General features: G+C 54.5%; 1 protein-coding gene across 3 annotated transcripts in view; it reads right to left on the bottom strand.

The window, feature by feature from the left end:
- Positions 1-22,334, bottom strand: part of TMEM104 (transmembrane protein 104) — a 54,632-nt gene extending 32,298 nt beyond the window's left edge. The window contains exons 1-8 of one of the 3 annotated variants that reach the window (XM_070389038.1): positions 22,209-22,334; positions 21,296-21,412; positions 10,474-10,595; positions 7,784-7,865; positions 7,071-7,167; positions 6,295-6,372; positions 2,555-2,654; positions 2,005-2,113 (exon numbers count right to left, since the gene is read on the bottom strand). In XM_070389038.1, coding sequence (XP_070245139.1) covers positions 2,005-2,113; positions 2,555-2,654; positions 6,295-6,372; positions 7,071-7,167; positions 7,784-7,865; positions 10,474-10,595; positions 21,296-21,340 — 633 coding nt within the window. In that variant the 5' untranslated portion in view covers positions 21,341-21,412; positions 22,209-22,334. The remainder of the gene's footprint in view (positions 1-2,004; positions 2,114-2,554; positions 2,655-6,294; positions 6,373-7,070; positions 7,168-7,783; positions 7,866-10,473; positions 10,596-21,295; positions 21,413-22,208) is intronic. The other 2 variants (XM_070389040.1, XM_070389039.1) reach the window with 2 other exon arrangements.
- Between the last annotated feature and the right edge of the window lie 202 nt (positions 22,335-22,536).

The following is a 22,536-nucleotide window of genomic DNA, read 5'->3' as shown; positions in this document are numbered from 1 at the left end:
AACAGGGGGCGGCCGGCACGGGGACGGAGCCCCCAGTGTTTAGGGTCAGAAGGCTCAGTGCTGCGGAGGCTGTGGACCCCGGGAGCCAGACTCGAAGTTGTGAAATAACTTCTGAGACGGCGCCGAAGTCCGCCTGCTTGGAGTTTCTCCAAACCAGGCAGAAGAGCGAGTCTGAACTGAAAACCTGAGCGAACAGAAGCCCCCAGCGGCAGTGGCTGGGGGAGATGGGAGGGTGTCAACACCCCGCAGGGGAAGGGCTCTGGTTCTGCTCGGCCTCGCCCCCCCGCCGTCCCAGCCTGCGTTGTGTGGATTGTGGGGGCCTGGTGGCAATTAGCGTCATGAGTTATAAGTGTAATATCTGGGAGATGAAGGCTGTAATTAATGCCTGTCTGCTTCCCTGAAGGGTTCCTTCTGTTTGCCCACAGAGTTACTGAGATTCAGGAAGGGAGGCTTCCATCATGTGGAAGGTTTACAGGACTAAGAGAAAGAACGATTTAATAAGGCAATAATAATGGTGCTAAATAATTCACCGGGCCCGTGGCAGCAGCCGGCACTCCCCACGCTCGACGTCTGTTTTGCGGATGGGCGGGGGGACGTGCTGGATAGACCCTGCACAGCCTCCAACAGCCCCACCAGAGAAGGACCCACCTGAGGGGCTCCCCCGCTGACCCTCAGTCTTGGACCTGCCCCCAGGTCTGTGCTGAGCCTCTCGGACCCTTTCCTCAACCTCCTCTTTCTGCAACGTCGGTCAGAGATCCAGATGGGTCCTCACACTCACCGACGCTTTTGCTTATTCTATCAATCATGGTTTGTTGAGATGCTAAGAGGCTAACAGGCCTCCAGTCTTCTGGGGGCCCTGCGGAGTCCTCTGCCTGCCCCCAAGGCTGGCGAATGGAGGTGGGGGTGCGGCTGGGAAAACCTGCCACCCAGGTCCCACTGGACCTCGGGTGAGATATAGTTCTCCGAGAAGACAGACTCCTGGCTGAAGCAGTCAGTCAGACTGTTCCAGAAACAGAGGAAAATGAGTGTCTCCCGGACCACAGGACTACCCTGGGGGCAGGTCTAGAGGGTGGGGCTAGGAAGGTGGAACCAGTCCTGGGGGTTAGCCGAATTCAGAGCTGAACAGCACAGCCTCGGCAGAGCTGCGGAACAGCTGGCAGGATGCAGACAATTAAGGGGCCGGCCCCCTGCCTCTCTCGCAGCTCTGCCTCACGCTCCCCCTCAGCCAGGCCGCCACGTGTCAAGCTGTGTGTCACCTAACGCCCCTAAATCTGTGTCAGGGCTGAGGAGCACCAAGAGGAATCGGAGAGTCTTAACAGACGCTGCACACGCAAGAGGGAACCAGTTCTGAGTCCCGCCTGCAAACCAGGCAGAGACAGATACCCGCCTCTGGTTTATTACCCGAGACTCATGGGGCGTGTCACTCAGCTCCACCCCTCTCCAACCCCCAACCTCTCCGCAATGGCACAAAGCAATCAAGACTGACGGAGCCTGGAGATTCATCTTCCCTTGTGTACAGGGAGCAGGGGAGACAGAGAGCAAGCGGGGCTGATCCCTCCTCGTGTGCGAAGCTGCCCGTAATCAGGGTCTCCATAAGACAGCTCAGTCCCACCTGCCCAGCCAGGAATCCTGGGATCCACTCACATGCTCGTGGGTTGGGAGGGTGGAAGGTCAAAACAGGAAAAGCTTCCAGAAAACCAGCCCAGGGCCTCTTAACGGGGCTTTGCTGAGGGTGCCCTGAAACCCTGAGCTAAGTTTATGAACGTTCGTCACCTTGGAGCTGGCACCGACCTGAATGCCAACTCCAGACCACATACGACAGAGGCCTGGTGGCCTGGACACCCTGAGGCTGGCGCTGTAGTGACACGATCCACCTTCCGACCAGGACCAAGAGCCGGGAACCAGCCGGGGTGTGGAGCTGTGTCGACGTTCCTCTCTGGGGAGAGCTCCAGCCGAGAGTGAAGGCGACTCACAGGCCCGGGTCCCCCCCGGCCGGCCACTCACCAGGTAGATGCGGTAGGCGTCCACACGGCGCAGAGGCCCCCAGCACGGGTCCGTGTCGTTGTACTTGCTGTCGGACTCCACGCCGCACGAGTCGTTGCCCAGGGCGCTGCTGATGAAGAGAACGGTGGCTCTGTGTGGGCCTCCCTGCTTGGCCGGAAGCCGACAAAACCTGCCTTTGTCAACTGCGGGCACTCGCCAACCCCCAGGTCCTGCCCCGCACTGCAGCTTTGGGTCCCACGATCTGACCCTGCAGGCTTTCCCGTTTCTGGGGGCAGGCACCGTCCCCTAATTCCGCTGCACCGTTTCTCGGCCACTCGGGAGTCCCCGGTGGGAAGCCCGGTCCCCTTCCCAACGGGGCTGGGGAGGGACAGTGTCTCCGCAGGCCAGGACGCACGGCTGGCCGGGGCACGTGCAGAGAAGGGCCTTGGACACCGACCTGCTGGGGACGCTGATGGAGTCGCTCAGTGCTGGGCTTCCGCCCCGAGAAAACACCATCCTGACTGCCCGAGGGAGCCCGCCTGGCTGCAGCTGGCGGGGAGGGAACACTCACCAGGTCACCTGCATGAGGGAGAAGGGCACGGCTGCGGCGTAGATAGCCAGGTCCCCGTACAGGTAGATGATGATGCAGAAGTAGAACAGATTGACCCCCACTGGAAGCAACAGAGCCGTCGGTCAAGGAGCCAGCCGCCTGCCTGCTTTTCTCACGACGGCGGCTCGCTCTCCGAGCGGCGTGGGGAAGGCCTCCCCCAAGCCCTGCCTCTCATTCTGGCTGCCTACACTGTGATGCTGGCAGGGGACGCGTCTGCTCGTGACTGTCACCTGAGGGTTGGGGGGGCCAGGCTGGATCAGAGGTTCTGAACCCAGACCGGCTGCAGAGCGAGCGTGGGGCACACACCGGCCACGGAGAACCCGGAGGCGTCTGCGCTCGGGACAGGCTGCCCGGTGAGGGCGGGCGGGGAGGAGGGGGCATGGCCCGAGGCAGGGGCCTGAACCCCAGGGCAGGCCTGGGCCAGGGCTCCTTTGCAGCCACATGCAGGGCTCCAAGAGAGAAGACTGAGGGACTGGAAAGCAAAAAGATAACAGGGAGCGGCCCAGCCCCAGAAGCTGAAAGTCACTCAGTCGTGTCTGACTCTTTGTGACCCTGTGGACTATACAGTCCATGGGATTCTCCAGGCTGGAATACTGGAGTGGGTAGCCATTCCCTTCTCCAGGGGATCTTCCCAACCCAGGGATCGAACCCAGGTCTCCCGCATTGCAGGCGGATTCTTTACCAGCTGAGCCACCAGGGAAGCCTGGAAGCTAAAAACAAGAGAGTAAAAAGCCCTGGATTCCCAAACACTGAGTGCTTCCTCCTGAATGTGGCCCATCACCAAGCACCCATGGGCGAGGCTGGCCTGGTATGCTCGGGGCAGGGAGCGGCTCACTTTCCTTCTTACTAGAATCACCTGCGGGGAGCATGCTGACGAGGAGGGTCCCTCTGCAGAGGCCAACCTTGGCTCTCTCCCCCAGGGAGGGGCCTGGACTAGGACCCGGGAGCTTGGCTCTGGTCATGATCTTGCAGCCTCATTTCCCGACCCTGGCAAGTCCCTGAGCGCCTCTAATCCTGTCCAGTGAGAAGAATTCAGCCCGGGTTAAATTCCACACGTGATTCTGGGTCTAAGGGCCAGGTGTAAAAGTGCTTTAAAAAAGCATCTGGGCCCTATGACCTCAGGGTCACGGCCCCAGACAGCCAGCCTCAAACTCCTGTTCAAACTGATGGCTTGTTTTCGGTGTCACTGATCTCAAGCTGCTGGTGTTGCTGAGAACAGAAAGAAAAATGAAGTGACAGTTCCCTTCTAATCCTGCTGGCTCCAAAGAGCCTCTGGGTCCCCAGGGGTGGTGGGAGGGGAAAGTCAGGGACAAGTTCCTCCTGGGCTATTTGAGATTATCTCTGCTCCTAGGAGTCTAGGGAGGGAAAGACTCAGAAGACACTGTTCTTGGAAGAACCCTGGAGGGCTTCAGAGAGCACCAACGGCCAAGCTCGGCGGCCCCTGGGGGTGGTCACCACTGCTCACCCGGGCTCTGAGTCCGGCTCCCCCTCAAGTCCTGTGGGGGGTGGGGGTCACCGCCCCTCCCCGCTCCCTGCCTTTCCTCCACCCGCACTGCACTCCTGTCAGCTGTTTATAAACTGCCACTGGCCCTCCCTGATCAATAAATTTCATTACCAGACACAAGGTAGGAAGATCCATGCACTTCCTTGAAGACCGCAGTGGCCAGGCCTGGCATTTCTAACTACAGGACTGAGTCTGGACCCCAGGGAGCCTTGTGTGGAGGGTGGCAGCCCTTCCAAAGGTAAGGGGACGATAGGTGAATTAGGATTGAGTTGAGCAGTGGTTCCAGTTTGGGGAAGGGGGCGGCAACTGTGCCCCCACCTCCTGCTGGGGACATTTGGCAAAGTCTGAGGACATTTTTGATTGTCAGGACTGGGCAAGTGCTACTGACCGCTAGTGGGGACAAGTCAAGGGTGCTACTCAAAGTCCTACAACACGCAGGGCAGGCCACACGGTGAAGAAGGGCCAAGCTGGAGAAACCCCGGAGCAGACGAGGGGAGGGAGTCCTGCACATCTGAGCTGCTCTCGAACGAGTATGTTCATTTTCTATCAGTTTCGGGTAACCTAGAAGTCTAGGCTGCGGGGCACACACACGCAACGATATAAAAAAACCTGAAACTTCAAGTTCCTAGAATTCTTATAAAGAAATCAGAGTGGACCGTAAATCACGAAGGTTAGGAAGGAGGTTTAAGAGGTGTATGCCCTCGCTTCGATGTGCATTCTGTTTCAGAAGCTTGCGTTTGGCAGGAGGCTGTGCAGTGACAGTCTCTTATAATGAGACAGGGAAAGAGAGGCAGGACGAAAGCAGAGCACAGAGGGCCCAGACACAGCCGTCTCGTTCTGATGAGTTCCGAGAGTTCTTGCTGAGGCTGGTCCGGTGGGGAAGGGTGGAGGCAGGCTCTGGGGTGACCTCGATCACCATCGCCCGTCACATCCCACCACAGTGATAAGTGGATGCTTGATGTCCTAAGAAACAGCCAAGAAGATTCTAGTTTCCACAGTCCCTGCCTCAGCTCCAGCTCAGCACAGCCACATTCAAGACCGGAAAGAGCCGGTGGAGACGCTCCCCTCTGCCCCTTGGACGAAGGGGCAGAAAAATCTCCCAAGGTAACTGCAAGGTCAAGCATTTCCCGAAATGTGTCCGACTCTCTGTGAAGGTTCGGGCATTACAAAAACTAAACCCTTTAACAGATCATCTCCCAGAAGAACAAGATTTGGAATGGAGGCCTAAGATGTTGTTGCCGGAACAACCGACACGGACGGCAGCATCTGAGCTGGCTGCTGTCCTTGCGATCCCACCGGGCAGCAGGTGGAGCACGCCGGGAGGTCACGATCAGCCTGCAGAGTCCAGACGGCAGCCCCGAGCACAGGCTCCTGGCGCCCTCTGCTGGCCACTGTGAAGGCACCCTCCCCACACACAGCCACACACCACCCTGCCGTCACTGCAGGGGGGTGCTCTGAGCTGTCCTAGACACAAGAGTCCAGAAGAAAAGAGACAAGGCACAGGCAATCAAGAAAGAGGCAGAGAACCACCAGCCGCCTCCACTGGAAAGCTGTTTGGGACCCAAACTCTATGAGCCATAGTTGGTAGTGAAAGTCAAAGACGCTCAGTTGTGTCCGACTCTTTGTGACCCCATGGACTATACAGTCCATGGAATTCTCCAGGCCAGAATACTGGAGTGGGTAGCCTATCCCTTCTCCAGGGGATCTTCCTGACCCAGGAATTGAACCGGGGTCTCCTGCATTACAGGCGAATTCTTTACCAGCTGAGCCACAAGGGAAGCTCCCCCTAGTTGCTAAATTGTTTTTAGTGTCTGACTCTTTGCAACCCCATGGACTGTAGCCCACCAGGCTCCTCTGTTCATGGGATTCTCCAAGCAAGAATAGTGGAGTGGGTTGCTACTTCCTTCTCTGGGGGATCTTCCCGACCCAAGGATTGAACCCACGTTTCCTGCATTGGCAGGCGGATCCTTTACCACTAGCTGCTTTTTTACTCCTGATACACTGAACAGGGAGGGAACCAAGAGAACACCTTGAAGGGCTTCAGGCCTCCCAGCAAGGTGGCTTCTCAGGCCAAGAATCTGTTCCTCTCTCCCGTGCCCGTCACCAGGCGAGGTGGAACCCCCGACCCGGGTGCCCCGGCCCTCGGGAAGGCACCAGCTTTCTCCGCCCACTCCCCACGCAGAGAAAGCACCCTCACCTTTATTGAAGAACATGGAGGCCATCTGTCCCATCTCCACCCGGTCTGTGATCTCGAAAAGGTTTGATCCGCGTCTCTCTGTGGAGCCAAGAGCAAAGAGGGGGGTGTTATTTTTTCCCATGAGGACAAGCTCCTAGGAGGGGTGCTGGGTTCGCTGAATCCTCCAGAATAATGAAATCCCAAGGGGCTCAAACTCTTAAGAAAACTTTTCCTTCTGTTTCCTGCTTGAAACATTTTAAAAACCCCACAGAGGAGGCTCCCTGGTGGTCAGGACTCTGAGCTTCCACTGCAGGGGCCACAGGTTTGATCCCTGGTTGGGAAACGAAGATCCCACGTGCCTCCAAGTGTAGCCAAAAAATAAACAAAGGAAAAGAGAAAATGTCTATAGAAAGGGAGCCAGGGATGCTCACTGTGGGGTGAGTGGGAAGGCGGGGATGCCTCCCTGGCTCAGCTGGGCTCTGGGTGTGTGTCTGTCCCGGGGGCCGGGAAGGAGGGGAGTTAGAGACCAGACACGGACTCGGGCTTCCAGGGGCCGAGGTCAAGGGCCCTCCCCAAGCCGCGGGTAACAGTTGGCGGCAGATCCAGTAGCGGGGATCCTGGCCCGGCTCCGCTGTATGTTCCCTGCTGCCTTCCTGGGATCAGCCCTCAGATGGGAAGTGCTCTCAGAGGGTCTCTGCAGGGAGAACCCCCGCCCCCACCCTGAGCCATCTCCATGAGGAAGGGGAACCCCGTGGACCAGAGGGGAGTGCAGCCCAGCCCAGAACCCCAAGACTTACGCACAGACAGGATGGGCCGCTTCTCTGCCCGCTCGTAGGTGTCCTGGGCGAGAACGTCACTGTCAGAGGCCGAGGAGGAGTCGTCGTCTTCCTCCTCCTGGGAGGGGGCGGGATGCAGAGGGTGAGGAAGACAGGAAAGAAAAGGGGACACCCAAGGGAGAACCTGCTTGCTCTGTTCTCTCTTCCTAGAAGGTATCTGAGCAGGGGGCTTTCCATATTTCCAGGCTGTCCCATCAGAGGGTCAGAGGTGCTCAGAGAGAGAGGTGCAGCATGGGTCCTGGGATGAAGTTTCCCAGGTCAGAGGGAGAAGGGAGCAAGGAGGGAATGCCGAAGAGCACCAGGGGAGCAGGGAGCAAGGAGGGGATGCCAGGGAGCACCGGGGGAGGAGGGAGCAACAGCAGAGGCTGTGCATATTCTGGAAGCTGACATGGCTGCGAACTTCAGCTCCTCGCTAAGGTCCAGAGGGGGTCCAGGTTCTGGAGAAGGAAATGGCAACCCCTTTCAGAATTCTTGCCTAGAGAATTCCTTGGACAGAGGAGCCTGGTGGGCTGTAGTCCATGGGGTCGCAGAGTCGGACACGACTGAGTGAGTAACTCTCTTTAACGTTTCCGGGTCCCAGAGCTGCCCACGGTCAGGAGTGGGGTGCGGGGAGAGCCCTGGCCCACTCTCTGCACTCGGCGGCCCTGTGACGGAGCCCAGGGTGGCCCACACACCTGGCGGGTTTCCATCCTCTTCCAGCGGAGCTGAGCGTTGGCTGCCCCCATGGCCTCCACCACAAAGGTAGTCGTCACGAAGCTGCAGGCAAAGGCCATGGGTTAATCGCCAAAGGCAGGGAGGAGGTTGGAGGAGATACAAAATAAAAGGAAAAGTCGTTGAAAACCGGACCCGACCAACCAGCCAGCCCAAAGCATTCTCTCTGCTGAGGAAGGAACCCCAAGTTCCAGGATGGGTTTGACCCTGTAAGAAGGGGTGCGTGCCTCCACGGTGCCTCGCGGGCTCGCCCTGATGTCTGTTTATATTTAGAACGTATTTCAGTGCACAGGAGACCAGGGTGTGAATCAAGCTGATGGGAAGGACAGCGTGTGACCTTGGGGGAGAGGTGATGCGGGGGCAAGGTGATACAGCACCCCAGGAGGGGCCTGCTGGGGGCAGAGGTGGGAGAGATGGGGGTAGAGAGACAGCAGATGAGACTCTACACTGGGAGGAGGCGGCTGGTCCACAAGCGGGCTGCCCGGGGCTTCAGGGAAGGGCGGTGGGCAGCTCTCACTTCTCCTCGCTGGGCAAGCGGCCAACATGCTGATGAACGGAGCACAGGTGTGGACGACTGAAAAGTGTGCTTGGCTCTGGAATCACCACCCTCCCCATTTTACTTCGTGGGGGGGGTACTTTTAATTACTTTCCTAATAAGATGGCTATATTAAAATAATTGTTATTTTAATGTTAGCTATTAAAGTAAATGAAAAAAGAATACAATAAATCAACATATTTAATTGATAAATTAAAACATATAAACAGACAAAAATATGTTAATATTTTAACAGCCTAATAATCTGGCCCGAATCAAAACGGAGATTGGGAGGTGGCGTCGGACCTTTGTGAGAAGTGAGACTAGAGCGAAGAGAATCTACTTTTTTTAAGGAAACCGGAGAGACCGGGGTGACAGCAAGAATGCTCTGTGAGCAGACGTTACGGGGCAGGGCCGGGTTCCTGCTGCTAAAACCCGAGTGACCCCACCCCTGCTGAAAGAGTGGGTGGAACATTCAGGAACATGCACCTCCCTCTTTCTTGAAGCTGCTGGGCAGGCGGGCTTGCCGCAGGCTCACCTCGGGTGCTGGCACCTGCCGCAGGCTGGCAGTCAGGCGGTGGGCACAGGGGCGGGGGGTGGTTGCCCAGGAGTTAACCCACACCCAGTGGGGGTGGGGCAGCCAGCCCTGAAACTCCAGCCACCGCAGCTCCTCCTAGAAAGGCTTCTCATTATCTTGCCTAAGTGACCATTTTAAGGGCTTTCCATTGCCTCTTCTTTTGGGAAGTAAAACTAAAATCCATCTTAATTAAGGCATAAAGAGGCTCTCGTGGCTGCGCTAAGCCAGCTCATGGATCATGCCGAAATATAATGGGTTGGAGGGGCGTGGCGGCCCCTGCCTGGGTGCCCCCAATAACCACTTCCCTTTCAGACGGCTGCCTGCGCTGAAGGTCCTTTGAAGGGGACAGTGGAGTCACAGGAGGACAAGGACGTCTAGGGCTCCTGGCCACAGAGCTTGCAGGACATAATGAGCCCACAGCACCTTGAGGCCACATACAACCCCCCGAGAGGAAAACACGGGAAGAAAGGGGAAAACAGGGACATTTTCCCACCCCGTGCAGCCTCCTCTAGGTCTTAGTTGACTTCAGCTACTAAATTCTGTGGGGATTCCTGGGTGGCTCAGTGGTCAAGAATCCGCCTGCCAGGGCAGGAGACGTGGAGTCAGTCCCTGGGTCAGGAAGAGGCCCTGGAGGAGGAAATGGCAAGGTCCTCCAGTATTTTTGCCTGGAAAATTCCACGGACAGGGAAGCCTGGCGGGCTACAGCCCATGGGGTTGCAAAACAGCAACTACACAAGTGACTTCTTGTTTAGTGACTAAACAAGAACAACAAAATCCCTCTCTGGCCTGGGGCCCTGCCTGTGAGTTCCCTGAGGAGTGGCCCGTAGACGCAGCAGCTGCCGCATCCCGGGTGAACCACGCACACCTGCTCACGGTGCGGGCGCCCCGAGGGCTGGGCCTCCTGTTTGCTGCTGGGCACGAAGCCACGTGAGATTAACACCTGAATATGACTGCACCTGCCTGCTTATCGCTGCTCGGTGAAACTACCTTAAACAAACTCTAAATTCCGAGCTGATTGCCTGGATCACCTGAAACGTTAGTCGGCATCTCTTCTGTGGCTGGGTGGGAATTTCTCAGGGAACGAACGTTGATGGTCACATTCAGAAATTATGGGCACGGCAGAGGAGGAAAGCCAGCCGGAGAAGAAACACGTGAGCCCCACATGAGACATCCTGGAGCCTAACTGGAGGTCTTCGCCTGTTTTTTTAATTCTGCTAATGTCTTGCTGTGCCTCGGGGTATGTGGGATCTTAGTTCCCTGACCAGGGATGGAACCTGTTCCCCCTGCAGTGGAATCTCAGAGTCTTAACCACGCTGGACTGCAAGGGAAGTCCCTGGAGGTCTTAACTTTCCAGTGATCGGGGGTGGGCAACTACTCCATCAGCGTGAACCACCCCCGCCCCAAGACCTTTGGGCCTCCTCTCCTTGCTCTGCGAACCTGTTACCAGATGTCTCTGTCAGACGGATGGAGAGAGCTCGGGCTCCCCGGGGAGGTGCCCCCAGTTTTACCCCCAACACTTCCACTCCAGGATGGCCTCTTACCTCATGAAGCCCAGGAATACCAGCAGCACCAGGCTGACTAGCCACCCGGCTGTGGCAAAGGCCTTGGGCATGGTGAGCGCACCGGTGCCCACGATGAGGTTGAACATATACACCAGTCCGACCTGGAACCGAGAGAGTCAACATCTGAGCCCAGAAATTGACAAGCCTCACCACCCCCAATGGCTCCCAAGGGTGGCGATGACAAAACCCGTGGAGACCAGGAGGCCTTAGCCAGGAGGGCACGTAAGAAGGCAGGGCTCCTCTCGGGTTCCAGGGAGGCGGGATCTGCAGCTGGATGCTGGGCGACCAAAGCCCGTGGTCCATCCGTCTTTTCAAAATGTCTCTGGGGCTCGGTTTTACCCTCCTCTTTCGCGTCATCACCCCCATCACTTCATCAGTGCGTATTGTTTGGAGCTGCATCTTAGATGGTAGCTCTCTGCTCAACCCGGCTTGCAGGTTTCCCGAGGATGGGCCAGCACGTCTGGGGTGACCTGGCACAAAAACCAACCCACACTGCTGACCCTCCAAAAAAATCCTACTTTTCCAAGGCCACTGAGCATGCAACCCAGTCCTCCTCCACCCATCCTTGCAACTGCCCTTTGGGACATCAACATTCATGCTGGTTCCCTTTGCCCGCCCTTGTTTTTTAAATTTGAGAGGAAATTCCCCAGCGGTCCAGCGGTTAGGACTCGGTGCTTCCCCTGCTGGGACTCAGGTTCAATCCCTGGTTGAACTAAGATCCTCCTGCAAGCCTTGTGGCAGGGCCAAAATTAAAAAAAAAAAAAAATTGAGATATACTAATTCATGTGCCATAAAAATTCAGCCGTTTAAAGTACACAGGTTTTCAGTATATTCACAAGTTCTGCAGTCAGCACCACCATCTAATTCCATTTCATTACCCTCCAAAGAAACCCCCTACTCACCGGGAGCCACTCCTAACTTCCTGTCACCCCTGGCAACCCACCTCCCAGTGGAACTGCTGAGTCACTGACTTCAGGTTTGAAGCTTGAGTTCACACCAACTGGACTCCAGCTCAGCTAATTCCAGTGATTCCCTTTTCAAGATCTCCACCATGAAATTCTTTTCTCTGACCCGAAGCCTCGGCTCCCACACCCCGTCCATCCTCACCCATCTGCCTTTGTGCTCCGTGTGTTGCCCAGTCCCCACCCTCCCTCCCCAGGCCTCCCACTCCGCCGTGGCCTCACTGACAGTCGGCGGGTTCCTGAAAGCTGGCACTACCCCGCCAGCTCCCCACATCTTCCCTGTTCTAACCTTTCTGACCCCAGGCCTCGGAGATGAATCAGCATCCGCTTCCTCAGTTCCCTAATATGAAGCTGCTAAAGGCTCCTGGAATTAAAAAAACTCCTCACGATGAGGGCACTTCCCTGGTGGGCCATCGCTAAGACTCCTCATTCCCAAGGCAGGGGCCCAGAGTGCAGTCCTGGCCAGGGAACTAGCTCCCACCTGCTGCAACTAAGGTTCAAAGGCTGCAACTCAAGATTCCGAACGCCATAACTAATATCCGTGCAGCCAAACAAACAAATAAATAATAAATAGCTTTTTTAAAAATTAAAAAAGCAATTCTAACGCTGAGTCCTCTGACAGATGAGGGTCCCTTCCACTGTGGTTGGCGGCATCAGATTTTCTTTCCTCCTCGTGGTGGACTTGCGAGCACATCCCACGTAAAGGCTCCAAACCTCAGTCTCCAAAACCCAGACCTGGGGCACCCGTCTCTCTCAAGTGAAGGCTGTACCTAGAGCGATGCTACAGAGGTAACGGAGACCATCCGATGCACACTCCCCAAGCCTCACTCCTCCCTTTCTCATCTCCCAGTACCGAGCAGCTTGCAGGATCTCAGTTCCCCAAGCAGGGAGCGACCCCTGGGCCTACGGCAGTGAAGCTGCAACTCCAGGGACTTCCCAAGCCTTGCCCCTTTCGAACTCAAAAATCGGTGCCTCCTCCCTCCCCTCCTTAACCACCGAAATGAGAAGCCTGAGCAACTAGAGTAGCCCCCGCTCCCCAAAACTGGAGAAAAGCCCACACAGCAATGAAGACCCAGCGCAGCCAAGAAATGAGATTAAAAAAAGCAGCAGCAGCTATATCGTCTGCTTTCATTTCCCATAGTTTGTGGTTTCCATCCCTAGAACTCTCTTGAAACTGCGTTCTTAAAAAATCACCAAGGACCAAAAAAACAAACCAAAAAGAAAAATATAATCACCAATGACCTCCTAACCCAACGGCTGCTAGTCTTTAACCTCTCTTCCAGTTCTGACATTGGCAGTCTCTTTCTCTCTGCGTATCTCGTCCTCAGCAGCGTCACTCGAGCCTATGGCTTTAATTATCACAGGGGACAGAAGAGGAAGGTGCTTCTCTTAGTGCGAACCTTTCTGCCTGCGAGTCCCCTCCACCTAAACACCCCAGAATAGCCCTAGAACTCCTTTCCCTCCATATCTCAGTGCTGGCAATTTTATTCCTAGAAGCCTTCACAAAAGCACTTGCAAAATTCTTTGGAACCGTCCCTCTTCCCTCCATCATTAGGCGAGGTGTACAGAACAGATGGAAAAACTGGATTCCAAGAGCACGAATGACTTCCGTGGGGCTGGATGAACTGAGAGTAGGATGCTCAAGGGTGTGACTTCTTGACTAAAAGAGGATTGGCTGGGGAAGGCGGGAGCGGGCAGCCCACTTAGGAGGTCGGGCTGAACACACACACATAACTACCCATAAAAGAGTCAACAAGCACCTACCATGCAGCACAGAGTCTGCAGTGGGTACTGCTCTCTTTATAACTCAAATGAATCACTTCTGGCCTGAACTACAACAGCAGGTTCCTAACTGATCTCCCTACACCCCACTAAACCGTGTGCTGCATTCTAAATCAGAAACACTAAATCAGGACCCACTCTCAGATGAGCCTCAGTTGGATTTAAAAGGAAGAAGAGAAGTAGGGAGTGTCGGTCACGGCCTCGGGGTAGGGGTTGATGGGCCGTCGGAGTGCTGGACAAACGGGAGGGCGTCCTCTAGAGAGGACACAGCTCTGCCCAGGGCACCGAGCTCCTGCGCCTCCCACCCAGCCCCTCATCTCCCACCCACCACGGGGCGGGGGGGGGAGGTGGTGCCCACTCCAATGCCGCGCCCATTACAAAGCCGGTCCCAGCCTCCCAAGTCCATCTTGCTCCCAGTCTCAGAGCCCTGGATTGAGAGCACTTCTGATGCCCTAGTCGGGGTTTCTGGTGTTGATGTGTTTCTCTTTCCCGTTACTAAGTCTGAGGCTCGCTCTGTCTCACTGCGTCTCTCTGCATTTCTCGGGGTGCCTGGCACACGGCCTCGAGACGGGAACCCTCGGGGGCTCCGGCTCAGTTCCCTCTGCGGTGAATCTGACGGTCTTCATCCCAGTCTCACTTTGATCCCGGAGGCAGATCCCAGTCCCATGTTAAACGTCCCAGTCTCATTTCGATCCCTAGACGGATCCCAGAAAGATCAAGAGAAGTTGAGCTGTCTTCCTCTGGCTCTCGATGGGATCACACGACCAGCACGAGGTGCTTCCCCTGCTGAGAGTCCTGGCCCAGGGAGACGTTGCAAGAATGAATGTGAAGGTGACGGCTAACCTTCTGAATTAACTTTTCAAAGATGTGAGTGTCCTTAGGCTCACTTTGACTTTGTGTGTGTTAGTCACTCAGGCATGTCTGACTTTTTGCAACCCCATGAACTGCTGTCTGCCAGGCTCCTCTGTCCATGGGATTTCCTAGGCAAGAATACTGGAGTGGGTTGCCACTTCCTACTCCAGGGGAATCTTCCTGACCCACGGATCGAAACTAAGTGGATTTTTTACTGCTACGCCAGCTGGGAAACCCCAACTTTGACTTTTGCTGGGGTTAATTTGAATCACCGGGACTTGGAGGGGAGTACCTCCAGGTGTGGGCGGGGTGGGTGTGGGTCAGTGAGCTCGCCCAGGTCTGCTCGTTTGCTCACTTACTCAATAGCTACTGAGAGTGTCCAGTGATCCTAGCCCTGTGCTCAGAACCTGGGGGACGACAGGGAGCAAGACAGGCAAGAGGACACAGACAAGAAAACAAACAACGGTCACCACTTTGGAGAAGTGTTTGGAAGGAAAGAACCAGGGCTCAGTGACAAAGAATAATGGGGCAGCATTTCCGGGAGAGGGCGGCCTTGTGGTGACATTCCAGCCAGGACCTGAAGGCTGAGCGGGAGCCATCCAGGCAAAGGGCCAGGAAAGAGACTGGCAGGGATGAAGGCCGAAGGTGGGAGAAGCGGAGGGGTGTTCCGGGAGGTCTGAGGCCAGTGTGGCTGGAGCACGGCCAGCAAGGCTGCAGACAGACTCCCCGCCCCTGGTGCACGGGACAGGGAGTCCGATGCCACTGCAGGAGTCTATGCAGGGCACTGAGAGACCAGGCCCGGGTGAGGACCTAGCGTCTGGTCTTCCAGCAGCTTCATTCCTCGAATGTCGCGCTTTTTTTGCCACACTGCAGCACAGTACATGCGTTTGTGCACGCTCAGTCGTGTCTGACTCTTTGCGACCCATGGACTATAGCCTGCCAGGCTCCTCTGTCCATGGTATTTACCAGGCAAGAATACTGGAGTGGCTTGTCATTTCATTCTCCAAGGGTTCCAGACCCAGGGATTGAACTCGCATCTCTGGCATCTCCTACACTGGCAGGTGGATTGTGCCACTTCTAATTCCCCAATCAGGGATCGAACCTGTGACCCCTGCAGCGGAAGCATGGAGTCTTAACCACTGGACCACCAAGGATGTCCCCTGAATATCACTTTTATAAGTCGTAACACTTATGAAGAGCAGAACCTTATTTCTTTATGGAAAATGGCTCTGGTGATGGTTCTCATGATAGAACTTAAGAGAAGGCAAAGAGACCTAAGAGAGTGATGGTTCTGAGCCAGAAGTTTTATAGGAATGTGAATTCCCTGGTAGTCCAGTGATTCAGTTCAATTCAGTTCAGTCGCTCAGTCATGTCTGACTCTTTGCGACCCCATGAACCGCAGCACGCCAGGCCTCCCTGTCCATTACCAACTCCCGGAGTCCACCCAAACCCATGTCCATCAAGTTGAGATGCCATCCAACCATCTCATCCTCTGTCGTCCCCTTCTTCTCCTGACCTCAATCTTTCCCAGCATCAGGATCACTTCAAATGAGTCAGCTCTTTGCATCAGGTGGCCAAAGTACTGGAGTTTCAGCTTCAGCACCAGTCCTTCCAATGAACACCCAGGACTGATCTCCTTTAGAGTGGACTGGTTGGATCTCCTTGCAGTCCAAGGGACTCTCAAGACTCTTCTCCAACACCACAGTTCAAAAGCATCAATCCTTCAGCACTCAGCTTTCTTCACAGTCCAACTCTGACATCCATACATGACCACTGGAAAAACCATAGCCTTGACTAGACGGACCTTTGTTGGCAAAGTAGTGTCTCTGCTTTTTAATATGCTGTCTAGGTTGGTCATAACTTTCCTTCCAAGGACTAAGCGTCTTTTAATTTCATGGCTGCATTCCCCATCTGCAGTGATTTTGGAGCCCAAAAATGTAAAGTCTGACAGTGTTTCCCCTGTTTCCCCATCTATTTCCGAAGAAGTGATGGGACCAGATGCCATAATCTTTGTTTTCTGAATGTTGAGCTTTAAGCCAACTTTTTCACTCTCCTCTTTCCCTTTCATCAAGAGGCTTTTTAGTTCCTCTTCACTTTCTGCCATAAGGGTGGTGTCATCTGCATATCTAAGGCTATTGATATTTCTCCCGGCAATCTTGATTCCAGCTTGTGCTTCTTCCAGCCCAGCGTTTCTCATGATGTATTCTGCATATAAGATAAATAAGCAAGGTGACAATATACAGCCTTGACGTACTCCTTTTCCTATTTGGAACCAGTCTGTTGTTCCATGTCCAGTTCTAACTGTTGCTTCCTGATCTGCATACAGGTTTCTCAAGAAGCAGGTCAGGTGGTCTGGTATTCCCATCTCTTTCAGAATTTTCCACAGTTTATTGTGATCCACACAGTCAAAGGCTTTGGCATAGTCGATAAAGCAGAAGTAGATGTTTTTCTGGAACTCTCTTGCTTTTTCCATGATCCAGTGGATGTTGGCAATTTGATCTCTGGTTCCTCTGCTTTTTCTAAAACCAGCTTGAACATCGGGAAGTTCAGGGTTCACGTATTGCTGAAGCCTGGCTTGGAGAATTTTGAGCATTACTTTACTAGCATGTGAGATGAGTGCAATTGTGCGGTAGTTTGATCTTTCTTTGGCATTGCCTTTCTTTGGGATTGGAATGAAAACTGACCTTTTCCAGTCCTGTGGCCACTGCTGAGTTTTCCAAATTTGCTGGCATATTGAGTGCAGCACTTTCACAGCATCATCTTTTAGGATTTGAAATAGCTCAACTGGAATTCCATCACCTCCACTAGCTTTGTTCGTAGTGATGCTTCCTAAGGCCCATTTGACTTCACATTCCAGGATGTCTGGCTCTAGGTGAGTGATCACACCATCATGATTACAGATAATCGTGAAGGTCTTTTTTGTATAGTTCTTCTGTGTATTCTCGCCACTTCGTCTTCAAATCTTCTGCTTCTGTTAGGCCTCTACCATTTCTGTCCTTTATTGAGCCCATCTTTGCATGAAATGTTCCCTTGGTATCTCTAATTTTCTTGAAGAGATCTCTAGTTTCCCATTCTGTTGTTTTCCTCTATTTATATGCATTGATCGCTGAGGAAGGCTTTCTTATCTCTCCTTGCTATTCTTTGGAACTCTCCATTCAAATGGATATATCTTTTCTCCTTTGCTTTTCGCTTCCCTTCTTTTCACAGCTATTTGTAAGGCCTCCTCAGACAGCCATTTTGCTTTTTTGCATTTCTTTTTCTTGGGGATGGTCTTGATTCCTGTCTCCTGTACAATGTCACGAACCTCCATCCATAGTTCATCAGGTACTCTGTCTATCAGATCTAGTCCCTTAAATCTATTTCTCACTTCCACTGTATAATCATAAGGGATTTGATTTAGGTCATACCTAGGACACCACATTTCCAATGCAGGGGGCACAGGTTCAATCCCTGGCTGGAAAACTAAGATCCAGCAAGCCACGACACAGCCCTCCCTTCCCCTCTCCCCCCAAAAAAACTTTCATGGGTAAATTAAGAAGTACAAGAGGCATTTGTGAATTCAAGGATGGCTGAAGGTGTTGGGATGTAAAAGTCAAGGGTCTATTGTCAAGCAGGGTTTCTCAGAGCATTGCTGATACTTGAGCCAGATTATTCCTTGTTGTGGGGGCTTGTTCTCTGCGTTGTCGGGGTGTTTAGCAGCATCCCTGGCCTTTAGCTACTAGACTCCAGTAGCCCCCACCTCGCTCCTGTGTTGTGATAGTCATGGGATCTCCAGACACTGCCAGATGTCCCCTGGTAGGCATGATAGCCACTAGCTGAGAACCACTGCCAATAAATGCATAGTGAAATAAACACACTCCCAACAGAAGCTTCAAATAGATCTCAGACCCTATAAGACCTTGCTGCTGCTGCTGCTAAGTGGCTTCAGTCGTGTCCGACTCTGTGCAACCCCATAGATGGAAGCCCACCAGGCTTCCCTGTCCCTGGGATTCTCCAGGCAAGAACACTGGAGTGGGTTGCCATTTCCTTCTCCAATGCATGAAAGTGAAAAGTGAAAGTGAAGTCGCTCAGTCGTGTCCGACTCTAGCGACCCCATGGACTGCAGCCTATCAGACTCCTCCGTCCATGGGATTTTCTAGGCAAAAGTACTGGAGTGGGGTGCCATTGCCTTCTCCTGACAAAGAAGTTAATTAGTGATCAACTGTTGGCAGTTAGCATAAATGGGTAATCCCATTTGTCTTGGGATGTTGCTATTTTTCAGTCTGAGGCTAGTATTCTGGGCCTGGGGGTGGCGGACAGGGGGAACCCTATAGGAAAATGCATGATGTCTCCACCTTCCTGGCCAGAGTTAAACCCTCTTTACTTTCTGTCAAGGGGATCAGAAAGGACTGATCTCAAGGAGCAGAACAAACAGGCAGGGAGCAAACCTGAGCTGAGCCCCTGGTCGGGTGGAAGGCAGTTGCAAGGCAGGAGGAAGCCGGTGTGTGTGTGGGGTCCCCTCTTCTGCTGGTTGGTGACTGTTCTGTGGGGACAGCCTCCAGGGAGGCAAGACAGAAAGCAGACGAGTAGGGCGCAGTCTCAGTAGAGCGGCCCTGCAAACTGAGCTTCCTCCCATTCTCGACTCTTCCCTGTGCCTGACCCCGGGGACCCGCCGCCCCCCACCATGCTCTAGGGGTTCGGTGCAGCGTTCCTGTGGTCCCACCTAAGGGTGCGCACGAGGTCGGCGGCACCGGCATCTTTCAACGGCTTCCCCAACGACAGTTGTCACAGGAAACAGAAGGTGGTGGAGATGGGGAAGCAACAACTTGGGTTTCAAGCAGCGAAACAAGCGCTCTTTCCTTCGAAAGCACCGTGACCCATCTTCAGCAAGACGGGCTGGCGGGGGCGACCTTAGCAGCTGCCTCTCTGTGGGTGGGGACCCCCTTCTTCCTCTGTTTCGACCACAGGATCCCTTCAGTCCCGTGCCACTTGTGGTTCCCATACATGGGGACACAGACAAGCCAGTTCTGAGATCACCTATGAGGGCGAGGTGCACAGGCCTGACCATGCTCCTGTGACCCCCACTATCCTCAAGAGGGCTCGTCATCTGAGCCCCCTGCGAGGCTCATCACACATCGGTTATGCAGAAGAATGCAGGCGAAGGCAAACACCCCTGACGCCCACGAGTGGCAGGAAATCACAACAGGGCACAAAAAGGTAGGGAGCGGCTTGGGGCTGGGAACGCACCGCTCAGCATCAGGCTCTCCCAAGGCAGGCAGCGCGCTTCTGCCTGTGCTCTGCTGAGCAGGGGAATTCAGCTGCAGAGGAAAGCAGCGCCTGCAGTCAAGTCTGTTCCGCAGTCCCTCTGGGCTCAGTGCGGGGAGGTGGGGGGTGCATCTCCAACCCTCCTGGTCTCACAAGGGATTAAGAACCATTCTCGCAGGATGGCAGAGTCACAGAAACCTCAGGCAGGAGGCGTGTTCTCTGCTCGAATCCTGACCGCTAACTCCTGCTTACTGCCACCTCACCCTTGGTACCATCCACCTTCCCCCACCTCTCCCTTCACCAGCACGATTAGAGAACACGAGCTGCTGTTTATGGTCAATACCCAGAGGAGGCCCTTGAACGCAGACCTTGAACAACACCCAACACAGAGGAGATGGAGGGAAAGAGTTTTAAAAAGCGGAATTTGCGGAGGCTGTTAGGTCTCACTGCCCCATTTCCTGGGGGCACACGCTGACGTGTGAAATGATTACTGAACAGCTGGAGGCCCAAGAAAAGTGGGCACATCAAAGGCTCTCCTTCCCAAGGCTCAGCTACAGAAATAACTCATTTCCTCACCTCTAAGCTTACAGATGTTGGAAGATGACACAGGAGCCCTGGTGACGTTTATTGACAGTGTGGACATGTCATTGCGGATACCCAGAGGAGGCTGTGGCTGTTACATAATTCCACAGATGAAAGGAACATGATCCGAACCATTTCAAGGTTCAAGAAGGACTAACCTGATCAATCATGAGGGGAAGGGGCTTCCCTGGTGGCTGAGGGGTAAAGAATCTGCCTGCCGATGTAGGAGACGAGGGTTTGATCCCTGATCTGGGAAGATCCCACATGCCCTGGAGCAGCTAAGCCAGTGACCCACAGCTACTGAGCTCTAGATCCCATGAGCCGCAACTACTGAAGCCCGCGCATCCTAGAGCCTGCACTCCACTGCAACAAGAGAAGTCACTGCAATGAGAAGTCCAAGCACCACAGTTAGCGAGTAGCCCCTTGCTGGTCACAACTAGAGAAAAGCCCGTGTAGAAACGAAGATCCAACACAGCCAAAAAAAAAAAAAAAATTACGAGGTGAAGAAGCGGCCCTTGGAATCACACACGAATGGCACAGGACCTTGGTGTGAGGGTTTTTGTCAGCTCTTCTCAGAGGTGCTTCCTTATCCATCACATCACAACTCAGCAGAGACAGGGGAGCGTGGATCCCCAGGGAACTGCAATGCAGGGCAGTTGTTTAAGGTCAGGGACTTTCAGGAAAGAGGACTTTGCTACTTAAGGCAGTGCTGCCTTTTCCTGGGATACTTAGCAGCACTGGGATACTTGGTAGCAACATGAATCAATCATTTGATTATTCCAATCCTCCAGTCCTTCAACTATTCACCCAGGCAAGAGGACTCCGTGATGGAACCATGACCAATCTTCTATAACACAAAGAAGATAAACTGAGTGTATGTGTGAGGGTATCACAGACCCACAACAGTGAGAAATCTATCATTGTAATTGTTCTAATTATAGGCTCCAGCAAACCACAAGTGGAGGTCTCCGCGTGCGTTCTCTGCCTCTTACACCATCCAAGACTATAAAAGTTGTGCAACATAAAGTTCAGCTAAGAAGTGAAGTGGTTTCAAACTGCTGAGTGGAGCAAAACCCAGAGTCAGCGGCCCTCATGCATATGAACTGACCTCACAGTTTGCAAGAGACAGCAGCCCTGAGATAAAAATAAGGGGCAAGAAAGTCCATTTTGTGTTACTGACTGCTCTCTGATCAACATGTAAAGAGTTAACAAATCTGACTCTCATCCTCTGTTTACCATGGCTTGCTGCTGACTTGGGTTCCCAGACCCCAGCGGTGAAAGCCGCTGGGCTGACAAGCACAGTCCACAGGAAGCAGTGCGCTTCTCTAGAAGCCAAGGGCACCGATGTGGTCAAATTAGGCCCCCAAAGTGAAACTCACGTAGGGAGAATAGAGCTCCCCGGTCTCTGTGATTTCGCCTGCCATTTCCCAAAGTGAGGAAGGGTCCCTCGGCGGTCAACGTTTCTTCCTCGCTGGGGTGGCAGCTGCTGCGGCTCCCTGGAAAAAGAACAGACTTCAGCTTTCTCATGGACCTAGACAGCGGTTGGGGATGTCTGCAGGGCCACCCCCTCCCCATCCTTTAATCAGACGCTTAAGGCCTCAGGGGCTTCCTGGGTGGCTCAGACAGTAAAGAATGTGCCTACAATGCAAGAGACATGGGTTCAATCCCTGGGCTGGGAAGATCCCCTGGAGAAGAGAATGGCAACCCACTCCAGGATTGTTGCCTGGAAAATCCTATGGACAGAGGAGCCTGGCAGGGTACAGTCCGTGGAGTCGTAAAGAATCGGACACAACTGAGCCACTGACACTTCATGGCCTCAACATCTGGCACCAGACAGCTGGGAGAGAAGTATCTCCCTGTATGATAATGACACCTGGGTGGTCTCTTTCTACCTTTCCCTGACTGTGCAGGGCATGTACTCATTGCTGCTCAGACTGCAAGTGATTTAAGGGTCCTCGGATGCCACTAAGTCTCACCCAGCACAAGGGTCTCATCAACACACTCTGGTTATCCCCATTCAATGCCAGCAACAGCGAGCTCACGATCGCAACAGGGCAGCCAAATAACTGCCTCCTCCGCCTGGGGCTTGCAAGGGGCTGGGGGCTTTCCGAGCTCACCCCCGCAACCCAACTCCTTGTCCCAGAGCCCCGTAGAGGGCCTCCGCTCCACGTCCCCCAACCTGCCCTGGGGCTCTCGCTCCTCTCCGATCCTCTTCCCCATTTTCCTCCCCTCTCCTGAAGGAGCCCCGAGTCGGACACGACCCCAGCCCACCCCAGCCTCTCGCCCCGACACCTGCAGCGAAGCCAGCTCTGGGCCGCCGCGGCCGCCTCCTGCGATCCCCGGGGCTGCGACCGGCGCCAGCTGTCCCGCACCAGCGCCCGCAGCACGCATGCGCCCGCGCCGGGAGCCCACCTTTTCCGCGCGCGCCGCGGGCGGGGCGCACGGCGCGGATTGGGCGCCTCGCGGGGGCGGGGCTGCGCGCGCGCCTCCGCGGCCACCGTCTGCGGGGCGGAAGTAGGCGGGGTTTACGGGGCTGCGCGCGCCTCGGTGGCCTTCGTCTACAAAGCGGAAGTGAGCGGGGCTCACGGCGAGGATTGGGCTCCTGGCGGGGGCGGGGCTG

Source organism: Bos mutus, chromosome 19 (assembly GCF_027580195.1).
Source record: "Bos mutus isolate GX-2022 chromosome 19, NWIPB_WYAK_1.1, whole genome shotgun sequence".
In the NCBI taxonomy this organism is placed as follows: Eukaryota; Metazoa; Chordata; class Mammalia; order Artiodactyla; family Bovidae; genus Bos; species Bos mutus.
This window is presented reverse-complemented; position numbering and strand designations above follow the sequence as displayed.